This window comes from Paralichthys olivaceus, chromosome 11, assembly GCF_024713975.1.
Source record: "Paralichthys olivaceus isolate ysfri-2021 chromosome 11, ASM2471397v2, whole genome shotgun sequence".
NCBI classification, from domain to species: domain Eukaryota; kingdom Metazoa; phylum Chordata; class Actinopteri; order Pleuronectiformes; family Paralichthyidae; genus Paralichthys; species Paralichthys olivaceus.
Window position 1 is genome coordinate 3347014 of NC_091103.1, and position 14554 is coordinate 3361567.

A 14554-nucleotide genomic window follows, 5' to 3' on the forward strand; every position below is an offset into this window, starting at 1 on the left:
TGACGGGAAAACGTGGATTTGAATGATGTATTTATCACTAAATAAAATGTTGGTGCGAACAGTGTTGTAGGCTGGTTCACCCTGGATCAGGAATACACGTTCTTCCTATGATACATACTCATTCGTCTTCCAGAAGTGTCCTGGGTGAGACAGTCTGCGGTTCAGTTTGGGAAGTCTCTCCAGCATGTCCGCCAGCTGGGTGAAGGTGGGCCTGTCGTCTGTCCCAGAGGACCAGCAGGCGGACAGGATCTCCTGTTGGGGTGGAATAGAGAAACAGGAGGAGGTTTTAAACGCAGGATGTTTACTAGCAATCAAATCAGCCGGGACTGCATCACGTTAGCAGACCCACCGTGACCTCCTTGCCCAGGTTGGCTTCTGCCAGCACCTTCTTCATGCCCTCGTTGCTGCCCACCAGCCAGATTTTAGCCTCCACAGGCAGGTTGGTGAGCGGCCAGTCGCAGGCCTGCAGCTCGTACCAGATCGTGCTGAAGAAGACACGGCGTAAAAGTCAGATGGGGAAATTTGGGGACTGTGAAACCAGATTTCCTGTTTCACCCTAAGCCGACTGTTTAAGAGTTATCAACATCAGTCTGTACCCGAATGCATAAACATCAGCAGCTTTGGAGAAAGGCAGCTGGTCCTCGTCCACCTCTGGGCTCATCTGCCGAACAATCTCTGGAGCCAGGTAGTAGATCCAGCCCTGCGGGATCCTCAACACGTTCTTCCTTCTAAACACACACGTGAACGCACAATCAGCTCACGCAGGTATGAAGATAGCAACTGATTCCAGAAATGTTTTTTAGTATTCCTCAGCTTCACTCCCTACCTGCCCTCCTGTACCACTCCAGACATCCCAAACAGGCCGAAGTCTGTGATGACAACCTTGTTTGTGTCACAGAAGACGTTCTTGGACTTCAGGTCCTTGTGGATGATGCCTTTAGCGTGAAGATAACCCATTCCCTGTAGAAGAGAGGGATTTCCTTAACGCAACGTATTTCTCATGAGGAGGATGAGAATAGGACTGACAGACTAAAGAATAAAGTCTTAATATTAATCTCCCTTTTAAGTGGCCCCCGTATCCGTTGCAATTTGCAGGAATCTCAGACGATCAGCTGGTTTGTTAAATGAGGAATACGGAGCATCTTATTATACTTTAATACAAGTTTAACAAATAAATAAAAATGCTCCATCATTTGACTCGTCAGCGCCACATTATCATCGGTATCAGAGAGAAACAGACAATGTGCAAGACACTGTGTCTGTTGCAAAGAAAGAAGTGAAAAGGAGAACGTGTTTGGTTGTGGTCGACCGCAAGAAATCCTTGATATTGATATTTAAGAGTTGATGATGTGTTTTTTAAATTTGAACAACATGTTAACAGAATGAGGACACAGTTAAAAATGCTCTCTGACATATAAATACACACTACTGATGTGTCTGAGAAGCTTTTTACCAAAATGTCCTCAAAGGTGAAATGACAGGAGCCATTGAATTCTTAACAGTGTCCAAACAACCCTTATTTACCTCTTTACAGCTATTTGTTCATGTTCTCAGACTGTTACTGATAAATCTCTTCAGTTAAAACCATCTGATCATATCAGGCTTGTTATGTTATTATCACGAGTGATAGCATCTCTTGTTGGTTTCATCCATCTCACACAGTCGGACAGCAGCCGGAGTGTTCGCTCACCTTCACGATCTCCTGTGCGATCTGTCTGGTTTTATTGATGTCCAGCATGTGACCTCTTTCCCTCACAACAGAGTAGAGAGTCAGACCTTTACAGAAGCTGCAGACAGAACACACGGAGCCCTGTTAGTTAAACTAACTATCACACAAAATAAAACATGTGTGAGAGAAGTGGAGAATTCATTTCTATTTTATTTCTTATCCGACGGGTCAAGCTGCCGCACCTGGTGATGATGGCGAGGTGGGGCGGAGCCATGCAGGCGCCCATGAACAGGACCACATTCTCGTGCCTGGTCTGCCTGTAGTTCATCACCTCCTTCTTGAAGAGCTTCAGGTGATCCTGGTTGTGTCCGTCAACCTCCAGGAGGCGAATGGCCACCTCGCCGTGCCAGCGGCCCTTATGCACCTTCCCCCAGCGACCCTGTTCAGTCACATTAAGTCAAACGTGTCAGCTGTGTTGACCCAAATGTTGATAATGTGTACCTCTCCGTCTTCACCTTGCCAATGAGCTCTCCCAGCTGCAGCTGCTCATATGGGATGTCCCACTCCTGCAGGTAGATGCTGGTCTGGCTGACCTTGCGAGAGATTTGGCCCCTCCACCGGCCAGCGGTCCGCCGGCATATGGTAGACGGCAGGTCCTCGAGTCCGTCCTCATCACACGCCTCATTTGGATCGTTGTTCTTACTGCTGCACTGGTCAGCTGCTTCCTCAGCCTCGTCCTCCTGAGACACATTAGGGGAATGAACACAGACTTTTAGGGCGTCCTCACATTGAAACATGACATACTTACATCCTGTCGTCACTTACTACGTGGGCTGCGTCTACCTCTATACTGATTGATGAAAAATGTAAAATGTAAAATGAACCATGAACCCTTCCCGGTGCCTGGCTGCCTATGCCCACCTCCCCATGTAAATATAAAAACCGGCTGGTGCCCAGCACCTTCAAAACAAAAGCATAAACCACCAAAACTACAGAAATAATATTTCTAAAGGCATAATCGAATTTGTGTTACACAAGACAAAAAACTAAACACTACGGAAAACAAATTAGCTCCAACAGAGCCACAAATTATAATCAATCCTGTGTGTGTGTGTGTGTGTGTGTGTGTGTGTGTGTGTGTGTGTGTGTTCGTTTTCTTCTTCTGTTGTTTAAAACTGTCTCAACTTCACTGAACTACCAAAAAGGGTTTAGTGCAATTGAACTGAGCCATAGTTCAGTTGGATCCTGACCAAGACCACCTCAGCTTGTTCAGACTGCTCCACTACAGTTCACTGACAGTCATCGGCAAACAAAGCAGCCAAGCAAATAACGTTTTTTGACTGTTGGTACTCACCCCGTCCCGTTCTACGGATGGTCGCTGTGTCTCAGTGACCAGCGGAGACACTCTGAAAGAAAATCAGAAGAATTAGCTGCCGACAAAATCTTTATATTTGCTGAGGGATTTCTTAAACACTAGAAGGACTCATGTAAAGAAAGTCACTAGACAATTGGAAATAGCAGCATTTAAAATATGGTCAGATATTCATATGAGTTACAATTATAAACAAACACAATCTATTTTAACAAACAACACAATGTATTACTCACATCTATATCAAATACATGGTTCAACTATATATAACGATAATATTTTACTATCAATTAACACACAACACACATTATGTGTGTAGACTGTGAACACAAAAGACTGAACCATTAAATAAAAATAAGAATTTAATAAACATTCTAACATTTTGTATTTTAGTATCATGTCTGAGAGCCAGGCAATTTCCAGTGCCCTCTAGAGGACAGACTATGTAATGAAGACAATTGCTAAACGTGACATTTCTCCGCTGACATAAATATAAGATAAAGAAAACCCGTATCGGTGATAAGCTAACAATTGACAGTGTGGCACATGTAGTATGTAGTGGATGAAGTGTTTCACTGAGTCTCTGTGTCAGTGTCTCTTACCCAGACTCATGGCTGCTGCCAGAATGGAGAACAGCTGCATGTGTGGAAGCAGGAACATCTGTTGGAAAATACAAGAGTAAGGATCATCATTCACAAATGTTGCATTCTGTCAATACTTTACTGTGTTTACTTTGTGAATGAATTTAAAATAAAGGACACAACATACTAGTGTGGGAACCAATGAGCAAATGACATATTTAGTTTGTTTTTAAACCACTCCGTCTATTCTCACATGTACTGTTAGATATAGATATATAGAAGGGATTAGTTAATAACAAGCGAGAGTCTTAAGTTTTAAGAAAGAGCATGAGCACCACGGCACAAAACCAAATGAAGAACGTAGACTACTTTAATGACAAGCAACCTTTTTCAAACAATTTTGAACACGGTCACCTGGGAAGTGGAAACGGTTGTCGCAGGAGCCGTTGGGTGGAGGGGTGGTGCTGACACTCGGGGGGTTACTCTGCTGGAAATGTGCTGGGGAGGAAGGTGTGGAGGAGGTGGCTGACGATGGGTTACTGCTGGAATCCAACTGGTTTAAATTGGGGGGAGGCTCCTGTCAATGCAAACACACGCACGTACACACACACACACACACACACACACCACGCACAGTGTGTTTGCAATGCAATAAACTTATCTCTGCTCAATATTGATCTTTGCCCGAACAATCATCTTGAGGCAAAAGCCTTAAAAGCATATAAATGTAGTAAAAACTCTTCTTACCCGTTTGTTTAATGCCTTCGGTAAAGTGCCATACTGCAGTGGGATCTGCGCTGTGTGATCGATGCGATTATTGATATCTGATGGCACTGACTCTGCCCTGCGCATCCTTGGCACTACAAGTCAACAACGGGAGCAAACGTGTTGAATGTGATCAGTAATGTCACTCAAGAGCAAAACACATCAAAATCCTGACAGGTCACAGACTAATGATTAGTCCACAGACACGACTGACAGCAGCTGTAGATGTTGTGGTAAAAAAAAACAAAAAACACAACTGGATTAAAAGCGGGAGAATAAGAAAAAGTGAATGGAAAAAAAAAAGAGATGATAACGTTGCTTACTTGTGGGAAATGATATCCGACATGAGGGAGCATCTTTGGTGCATTTGTTGTGGCACTTTAACCTGTGAACACGTGGATGAGGACGTTAAATGATGACAACGTAGGCAGCAGCACTATGATCACATGCTGGGGGAGCTCATATCTAAGGTCTCTTACTTGCAGTGCTTGCACTTGACACCAAACATTATGCTCTTGTGACACACTTGGCATATCTGGGAGAGCCAGGACTTGGTTGAAAACCTACAGAGGACAGAAGACGGACAAAAACACGGTTGTACATCATGGAGACACTGTCCTCTAACATGTGATGAGGACTCTACCTGCCGTTCTGTTTTAGGCCGTATAATTCTGACCCAGAGGTCGTCCCCCACAGGTTCTAATCTCTAACACATTGATTTGGCCTCATGGGGCTGGAGGTGCTTGTGGTGGGATGAGTCTCAGGGTGCAAAGCTCGAGAGTTAAACACAGACTTTACCCTAGAACGGGGATTTGTAAAAAAAACGCTGGCCACAAATCCTTTTTCATAACGCAGCTATGTCACACAGCTGGATGCAGAGGCAAGATTCATATTAAAACCTTCACAGTCTGGTAAAATAAACACTGGGTTAGACTGAGCGCTCTGCAATGTTCACATTCCTGCGTTTTAACAACACGGATGCACACAGTCCACAGAGGTTCATACCAGAGGGCTCAGAGCGAGGGCTCAGAGCGAGGGCTCAGCGAGTCACGCTGTCTGCCCCCACGTCAACTGTCGCAGGGAGTTCACAGGAAACCACAGAAACGATAGCGGAACATTCATGGGCCTGTTTGTTTGTACGACCATCCAACATACAGCTAATTCATCCCTGTGGGTTCATCTCAAACACATCACAAAAACTAATCTGTGAAGATTTTACACTTAAATGTCTCTTTCCTGTCAACGTGTTCAGTCTTTGACCTCTTGAAGAAGATTTGTGAAATGAGAAGTCAACTAAAATCAGACGGGAAGAAATGATTGAGTCATTTGTCCTGAAATAATCTAATCCACTTCTGAGGTTGATGGCAATACTTTTGTTTACTCTCACTATTGAGCAATGTGTCATTACATCATGTTTAACCTTTCGCACCATGGACTGTATATAGAGATTGATGTCATGACCACTCCCCATAAGTGAAGCCAAAGAGTCTTGTTCGCCCTCTAGTGGCGGCTGGCTGCGGTACAGGAAATTGGACAAAATTAAAAGGTCAAAGATGGTTTCTGTTACTTCAGGTAATTTCTTTGTTCAAGTGTTAATTTTTCAGGTGAGTTATTCGAGCTGTCTGTCGCGGGTTGGTATCAACTTAACTTGAGTGGGAGGAAGTGGAGACGTGTCGTCCATATTTTCATTCTGTTTCTGTGTCACACACTCCATCACAGTGTCCTCAGCTTTATGTATAGAAACTATCACTTTCTTTATTCCAGACAGGGCAGGAGGCCTGTTGGGGTGATGGCGACTGACCTGTGTGTTATGGCCAGGCCAATGTCTCTCCTCATTGTCTTTGGGGAACTTCTGTGCATGGTCAAATCTGCGAGGAGCAGAAAAACATGAAAATGAAACAGAATCCCAGAATATCCAGCACCAGTCTCTTAACGGCAGACTCACTGTCCATCAGGGTGGGGACGGCTGGCATCATGTAAGGGGCCGAGGCAGGGACAGGGCCGGGCGTTCGGGCAGAAGGCAGCGGCGAGCGCAGCACCGAGTCCTCAGGACCGTTCCCACAGCCGTTGATGTGAATGGCAGCCAGCACTTTGTTCTTCTTACAGGTCCTGCAGAGAGCAACAGGCACTTAATGCAGTCCCCTTCATCTCTGTGACACAAGTCACCTGTGCAATACAAATCACTGACAAAGAACTGACATGTCAGTAGTAAAATGTTAACATTGGTGTAATAGGTTGTTCGATTTGTCTTCCTTCAGTTAAGAACCATTTATTACATCTGTCCCTCTATTATCTACACTTCTTATCCTGTAAGGGCCACAGGGGGCGCTGTAGCCAATCCCAGCTGACATTGTGTGAGAGGTGGGGTACACCCGGTCGCCAGTGCATCGCAGGGCCAACACGTAGAGACAAACAGCCATTCATTCACACCAACGGTACAATTAGAGTCTCCAAGTCCCCTAACCCCAGTCTACATGTCTCGGACAGTGGAAGGGACAGAGAAAACACATGGTTCATGGAAATCTGCCTGTTCTATGAGAAGATATCTGTCACAAAGACATGACTGTAGTATAAATAGTATAAAAACCCACTTGTGTGAGGCAGGTTCCTCGATGCGATTGGCCAGCTGCGACTCTTGACTCTTGCTTCTCGTCATTGTGATGTTGGGGAGGAACTGCAGCAGCTTTCGGGAAGGTGGCGGTGACGTGTTGGAGGCCCTGGCGGTGCGCGTCTTTGGCGTTTGGGTGATCGGAGGGGTGCTTGGGTCCAGGGTGAAGACATCGGGTGTTTCGTCAGGTGACACGTATGATCTTTGATTGTCTGAAAACGGTGCCACTGATAGGGAGACGGAGTGGCTGCGGGGGCTGGTGGGCTGCAGGGGCGGTGGGTTAACGGGAGAGAAGGGATCACTGTCCTGCCGGTGCTCAGATCTGCTGGAGTCTGAGTCAGACCTTTGGTCGCAACCTGGAGTCAAAGAGGAAAGGCCACATATAAGCAACTACAGAAAAAAATGAAGGAGGATGTCTTGATCTGCCAGTATGGACAGGAAGGACACTGAGATGGCTTGTGATCTGATTCAGTTAAAAAATATTTGTTGATGGTGTAATTAACTGGGGCAAATATCTCTTTATATATTTTCAATGAATGAAATAACTACAAATGTCTCAGAGTAAAAATGAAAAACCCACGTTTGAATTAAAAAAAAAAAATGTTAAACACAAAAACAGTATGGCCGTTAAATATATCAAATATGAATCCATCAAAAATATGATTAAACATAATGAGTAAATGAACCTTATTTATTTTATACAGTTTTGAAGGCCAGTGTTCTCTGCACACCTGTTTCATCGGCACTCTTCAGACAGGAGAGGGCAGCAGTGAGGCGAGAACGATCCTCCGAGTTGGAGCCCAGGCGTCTCATTGTGTCCTTCAGCTCAGAGCTGGACATCTGCAGCAAACCGTCCACCGAGAGCTTCCCTGCCGCAGCCTGCACAGGGACAAGGAGGACATGTCTGAGTGTCTGTGTGAGGATAAATACCCTCTACGCAGGTTGTGATCTGTCTGTGCATCAGTCACGATCAGTGAAAAATATTCAAGTTGTAACAAACCGTCTCAAGAATCATGGGAGCAATGTCACACACACAGGAAACACAGCATTTACCAGTGTTATAGTTCAGCAAACTGTCACAGAGCAGAAAACAAGACACAATCCCTCTGTGAGCCCTCTGCACCATGCACGTCTCACACACAGTGTAGTGTGGATCATGTGGATGCTTTTCATGTGAACGTGACCCAGACTGAAGAGAGCGTCAGCACAGTGTTGGCTGTGAGTGAGTGAGTCTCTGGCAGATGAGCACTGAAGCCGTCACTTAGCTCACATCATAACAAGTTATTGTAGCTTCCCAGTGTACAACCACCACATGCAGAATATGTTCCACGTCCGTGCAGAGTACGAGACCACACAACAATGCTGGGAACACAACGACAGTGACTGACAGGGTTTATTAGTAGTTCAAAAGCATTTTATCATCTACTCATCTATGTATTGTGAGTGAAGCGAGACACCTCAGTGAATGTAGACAGAACGTAGACGTCCGTAGGTTTACATAACCTGGCTAACTTAGCATCAATCTATGAGATGCATGTATGTGTAAGTATGTCTCAACCTTTCTAAGTAAACTGCCTTCAGATATGATGATGAGATATGAAGTTATGGTTTGGTGCTTACACAAATAAAACTGGATACGTCAAAGTGGGCCGACAAGACACCACTCGTTTCTGCTTGACACCAAAACACAAGTATTCACTCGTTCATTTAAAAATTAAGATCGACAACTTGACTTTAATATCAACGCTGACATCAGCAACACGGCTCTCGTGCACCCGAGAGCCGTGTGTCAGTGAATCTGCTGTCATATGAAAACGTCGAGGACGAGGAGCACCAGCAGGCATCTACAAGTCAGCTGGAACAGGAAGGAACAACCAGTGTAGACAGTTCACACAAAATGTGTCCACACTCGTTTCTCCACATCTCGTGAGACTCGTTCAAAAGGACAGATGTTGATTGCTTGGTGATAGCACACACACACACACACACACACACACACACAAACACAGACACACACAGAGGGAGAGTTATGACAACACTTCATCTCAAATGTTGACAACATAAACAGTGAGAGGTGATGTCAGCTGTATTCATAGTTTTACAGTGAAATCCAGACACAGTTTTATAATCTCAGCAGCCATGCATAATGTATATTGGCCACTCGGGGGCAGCAGAGAGAGCTGTAAACACACCATCTATTAGCAAAACTGCTAATCCTCTGAGGGTCGTGGTGGTGGGGGGGGGGGGGGGGGGGGGGGGGGCTCTCGTCCAGGGTCAGGCTCACGCCCACATTCACACCTACACACAATTTACCCAGAGGGGACTAACGCGGACACAACGTGCAAACAGTGCACAGAGAGTCTCCGTCTGAAACAGAGTTCGAACCGTTCGAAACTAAAACTCAAAAGTGAAAACAGAACTCTGGATATTTGAATCAATGATCTGGAGGAGCTGTGTGTGAGAACACAGAATGTTTGGGTCTACCAGCCTCCAAGAAAATGAATACAGCGGAAAATATCCATGTGCAAAATTCACGTGTTGGGCTTGTGGATGACATGACGAGCCCAATACTGAAAAAAACAAAAAACAATACAAATATCTCAGGATGAAAAACATAAACACAGGAGACACGAACATGGCAACATGATTCCAGAGCTGGGGACGATAAGGGCCAACGCTGGTGTGCTGCAAACAAAACCACGTGATTTCTGCAGCAGACTTTTCCCGTCATATCCTGCGTCCTGCATTCTCCACCCAGAGTTTCCTGTCGTTACCGCATATCACCCAGATAATCTCCCGCTGGGTTCTTCATACATGAAAGGCAAACTCTGGAAAAATGGGTGTGGACATTATCTTGAGTTCATGTCTGGAAATGTCTGAGTGCCGTCAACACAAGACCAACATGTCAACTAATAAAGTTAATCAGCAAACTAAGACTTTCTCACTTTCTCCTAATTCGTTTGATGATAAACAAGCACAACTTCTGACCCTGTGTTTACACCTGTGTTGACCATCCATCGGTAGAACTGTCCAACTGGGGCGGAAGACGACGTGGTCCTTTCCTGCTTCTGATTGGCTTATCCCATCCTGGCGCCTGCTAACTGCTAACATCAGCCAGGCTATGATGCTAACCAGTGCTTTGAAGTTGAAAGGGCTGAGGGGAGAGTCACTCAGGCCCACAGCTCAGGTTGCTGTAGCCGCTTGTTTCAAGTTAATGTGAAATGGTGAAGTTAATCAGTCATCTGTGGTTGAGAACACATTATTATCGTTAAGCTTAAAAATGTATTAAGTTTAATTAATATTATGAATGTGAATTAATAGATTTCCCAAACATTTGCAACATCTGCTCTACAAACCTGCTCCCACTAAAGTCAAGAATGTGCTTTATGGGAATCAGCTGATGACAATTCAGATCTTGTGGTCTCAGCAACTGACTGATGATTAAACAATGCAGCCAGATGAAGCGGAATGAAGCTATAAAAGGTTTCAAATGTCAGTTTGACATTTACACAGTAAAAAGAAAAAGGTCATTGAGTAGAACGAGGGGGCAAAACTTTCAGACTGTTAGTTTTCTCGGAAAAAGCAGAGCCATGACTGTGAAGGAGGTGCAGGAGGGTTTGTCTGAGCCTCTGACCTCTTCATCAAACGTCTGCAAAGAAACCTCTGGATGTGTCAGGGTTATTTTGGAAACAAGTGCCCAGGACAGTTAAAGGTAAAACCAAGATCTTTGTCCACAAACACTAAAGGTGTGTTCGGAGAAAAAAAGAAGCCATAAGAGCTGAATTAGTGCCCAAACATTTCTCTCTACTTTAATAAAGTGGAAAGTAAATTAAAGGTTTCTGCTGAATACCATGTTTTGGATCATAATCCATCCGGGTAAGTACTCTCAGTGTGTTTACATCTGAAACAAGAACGGGTCACGGAGGACGGACATTCTAACATCTGACCTATCTGACTCTCGGCTTTTGGATTCATCTGTTTGGAAGTGAGCTGGATTTCAGGAATACGACCGTGATTTAGATTTTATTTAGTAAAGAAAAAACATCCTTGACCTCTGACTCAATCCGAGACTGATTCCCAGAATTGGCTGGCAAACTGTGAAGACAAGTTTACTCTTCACTGCTTCTAATTTACTGGAATGTGTGTGTGTGTGTGTGTGTGTGTGTGTGTGTGTGTGTGTGTGTGTGTGTGTGTGTGTTTAATGAAAAAAATAGGGAGACGAATCGGCTTAATGGCTTAATATCCTGGCAACTGGCTACTTCCTACATTGTGTCCAGTGTCCATGGACAGTGACAGGGACCGGCTGTGTGATTTATCTGGGAGACAATGTTGTCTGTGAATTTGAGGCTTTCCCCAATTAAATCAACACAGACGGCCTAAATATTCACATACAATGAATGAATACACGTCAAATAATCTCTAAATCTCTAAACGGCAGCAATCGTAACCCTGATACGTTGGCTTCATACTTGTTTGTCAAGAAGTGACGTTAAACTTTCTGAAAAGTTGTTTTTCCATTTTACAACCACAAAGTAGCAGTTTACATCCAAGCATGCCGAGACTCACAATATACTGAATGCAGAATTTACTATGATTATTTTTGAATGAATGTTGAGTTTTGGCCAAAAAGTGTTGGGAAAAAAAGTGCGGTCACTTTGATTTTCACCACAAAATCTGATCAAATCAGTGAGTAAATGAAATTCCCTCAAGGTGTTCATGAGTAATCGCGTTCCTGAGAATGGGGCAAGTTGACAAACAGAAAACATAAAGCCTTCCACCCGGGTTGTCATTGACTTTGACCGGTGTGTTTACAGCAACAAACAGATTCTGCGTAGTGAACCTGTGGCTTCTCTCATTCAATATATTTTCTGTTTCTGAATAAGCCCGGAGAAGGAACACCTCCACCCAAGGCTAACCCTCAATCATGTTTAAGAAGATTTACTGGGTTCTTCCCTGGGTCATGCCACACCCCTCAAATCCATTGAGTCCTGTTTGGATTAGAAACTGAAAACTACATCAGGTGCATCAACATAAGTGGACAGAGGAGATAGATGTTCTAAGCACTTCAAAAATCCATTAACTTTGCTCTGGGCATGAAATCTACACTTGCATTTTCAAGTGTTTCCTCCACACTGATATGGAAATTACAATAACTGTGTCGCCTCCCTGCTCAGTCCGGGTACAGAGGCTGTGTGGCAGCTCCCTGCGCCCTGTAATCCTCTCTGTGATCACACAGTACATGTGTATTCATGTCTATTTCATCAGATTTAAACAGCGTCTCAGCACAACACCACAGGAGCTGTAGTTTGCCTCGTTGACAGGTGACGTTTGCGTGAATGAGCCACAATCAAATCGCTGACAATAGAAACCTGAATGATCAGTTAAACAGAGTGAATTACAACAGAAGAGGAACTAAGGTGGATTAAAAAAAAAGGGATTTCTTTCTTTGATTAGGTCTTTGAGTGTGTGGAGATCTTTGTGACAACAGCATGAAAAGATAAGACTTATCTGGCTTAATGTGGATGTAGCCTACAAGCTAACTAGCATTTATTCATTATATATAAATCAAGGATCTGCAACAACATAGTTTTGCGAGAGAATTCTTACTCTAGACATTTTCCTTTCACAAATACCAGAAACCGTGTAAACTGAGATAAAGTATAAGTTTTTGCATTCCTGAAATTCACCTGCATGTGTGGACGCCTGTGATGATAACTACGTGTGATGATGATTGATGTTGGTCGGGTGAACGTGGTGACAGGAGCTGCGGAGGGTGTGACACCAGAGCAACATGTGTGCATGCATGTGCTGCAGGTAAACAAATGTTGTTGACTGACCGGCTGCTGACCAGAAGCTTCAACTTCCCCAGCTGAGTGCTTCAAAATAAAAGCACAGGGGTTCCAATGAGATACATTTCATTATAACAGCACTTTATTTCACTAACAGGTAGAGGATGTCTGTGTTGTATGGCCTATGAATGGCTCCATAATGCTGCTGAATTACATCTGACTGACTGATGAGTGATAAGTATTTGGAAATATGAGTCACGACATGCATGGTCTCTCAAAATTCATAATCCAATTTTTACCTCGTGGTCTGATGTAAGTAAAGCTAATAAAACTAAATCACAACAAACTGTAAAAGCAAATCACAACACACATCAAACTGGTACAAAAGTCCAATTACATTACATTTAATTTAACTGATGCTTTTATCCAAAGCGACAATAAATGCATCAACCGGGAGGAAACAAACCCAGAACAACAAGAATCAAGTACGAACAATTTGCTTCGAATGAGCCAAACTACAAAGTGCCTCAGTAGTAAACTGGGAGAAATGTGTCAACATGTGCCATCAAGTCCAGATGAATGGTTACTCATTTTTATCTGCTTCTTGTTAATATACAGTAAAAAAAAAGATTTATTTTCTTGATGCAAGTGTGGTTTCAAGTTAACTCTGCTTTTATAAAAAATTGTTTTAAAGTAAACCCAAAAAAAGGGTTTTAAAAAACGTGTTCGCACTTTGCAAAGTTGAGGCATACCGAAACCTGGGAAGTGCCTGGGCATGCCTGAGCTGCTTGTGCAGAAAGTGGACTAAAGCCCAAAAACGAAATGAAGGAAAGAGGGAGAAGCTACGACAGCAAGTTAGGACACTGACTGAAAAAGACCTGATAGACTTTGTTTTTACACTGTGAAGGTAAATCACACTGAGACCGGCAGAGAATCCTCCTCTGACACTGAGAAGTGGTTTCTCACACAAATAGAAAGAAACACACACACACACACACACTGAATGAGAGGGTGGGAGTCCACTTTAACAGGCATGTGGGTTTTGTATATACTGTGCGTCTCCACCTCACATGCAAATACAAATCTGTCCTGAAGCTCGCCCCCGGCAACACTGATACACAAGACACACAAGACACAAACAGCTGAACAAACAGAGGACACACACACACACACACACACACAGATTGTAAGTGCCTGAGACAGCAGCAATGAGGAAGTGAAGGAAACACCTTTCCCAACACTCGGCTCACACCCGTCACACTCTAAGCTGGCAGACACACACACACAGGGTATGGAGGTCTCGTATTGTACGTTACCATGTGGTTGACAGTATCTACTCAACACTGAGGGCCCTGCTCTCATAATCCGGGCTCTGTTACGGAATAATCCATGAGCGCAGCAGGCTGCAGGGAAACACACTGTCAGAAAGCCAACAGATCTTCCGAGTTCTATTATCACACTCCCTGTTTTGTTTCCACCCTCCCTCTTACTTATCCCCTCCCTTCTCCTTCTCCCTCTCTCTCTCTCCCCCTCTATCTCTCAGCAGGTCTTTCCAGAGAGTGATTCCAGTCAGACTTCCTGACATGCCAATGCTGTGCTTCAGCGGCCGGTGGCGACCGACCGTGGGGCGCCTCAGTCCCTCTGGGAAAGCGCGGGTTCATTTACTCTGGGATCTTATTTTAGTTGCATCTTGGGTTTAACAGCCGGGTGTGAGGTTTGTTTAGTGAGCTGCTCTCTAAATGTCTGTGGGAACTGATAGTGAGTGCCTCT

General features: G+C 44.2%; 1 protein-coding gene across 7 annotated transcripts in view; it reads right to left on the reverse strand.

Moving 5' to 3' along the window:
* Positions 1–14554, reverse strand: part of LOC109639365 (kinase suppressor of Ras 1-like) — a 28016-nt gene that overhangs the window by 2020 nt on the left and 11442 nt on the right. For 6 of the 7 annotated variants that reach the window (XM_069534575.1, XM_020102779.2, XM_069534572.1 and 3 more), the window contains 17 exons: positions 7727–7874; positions 6979–7351; positions 6333–6496; positions 6189–6255; positions 4867–4950; positions 4711–4772; positions 4370–4482; positions 4037–4199; positions 3644–3701; positions 3024–3075; positions 2185–2409; positions 1912–2108; positions 1691–1787; positions 827–960; positions 597–728; positions 350–485; positions 119–252 (listed from right to left, as the gene is read on the reverse strand). In XM_069534575.1, the coding sequence (XP_069390676.1) occupies positions 119–252; positions 350–485; positions 597–728; positions 827–960; positions 1691–1787; positions 1912–2108; positions 2185–2409; positions 3024–3075; positions 3644–3701; positions 4037–4199; positions 4370–4482; positions 4711–4772; positions 4867–4950; positions 6189–6255; positions 6333–6496; positions 6979–7351; positions 7727–7835 (2300 nt within the window). In that variant the 5' untranslated portion in view covers positions 7836–7874. Of the gene's footprint in view, positions 1–118; positions 253–349; positions 486–596; positions 729–826; positions 961–1690; positions 1788–1911; positions 2109–2184; positions 2410–3023; positions 3076–3643; positions 3702–4036; positions 4200–4369; positions 4483–4710; positions 4773–4866; positions 4951–6188; positions 6256–6332; positions 6497–6978; positions 7352–7726; positions 7875–14100; positions 14243–14554 lie in introns of those variants that run through there. The other variant, XM_069534570.1, reaches the window with a different exon arrangement.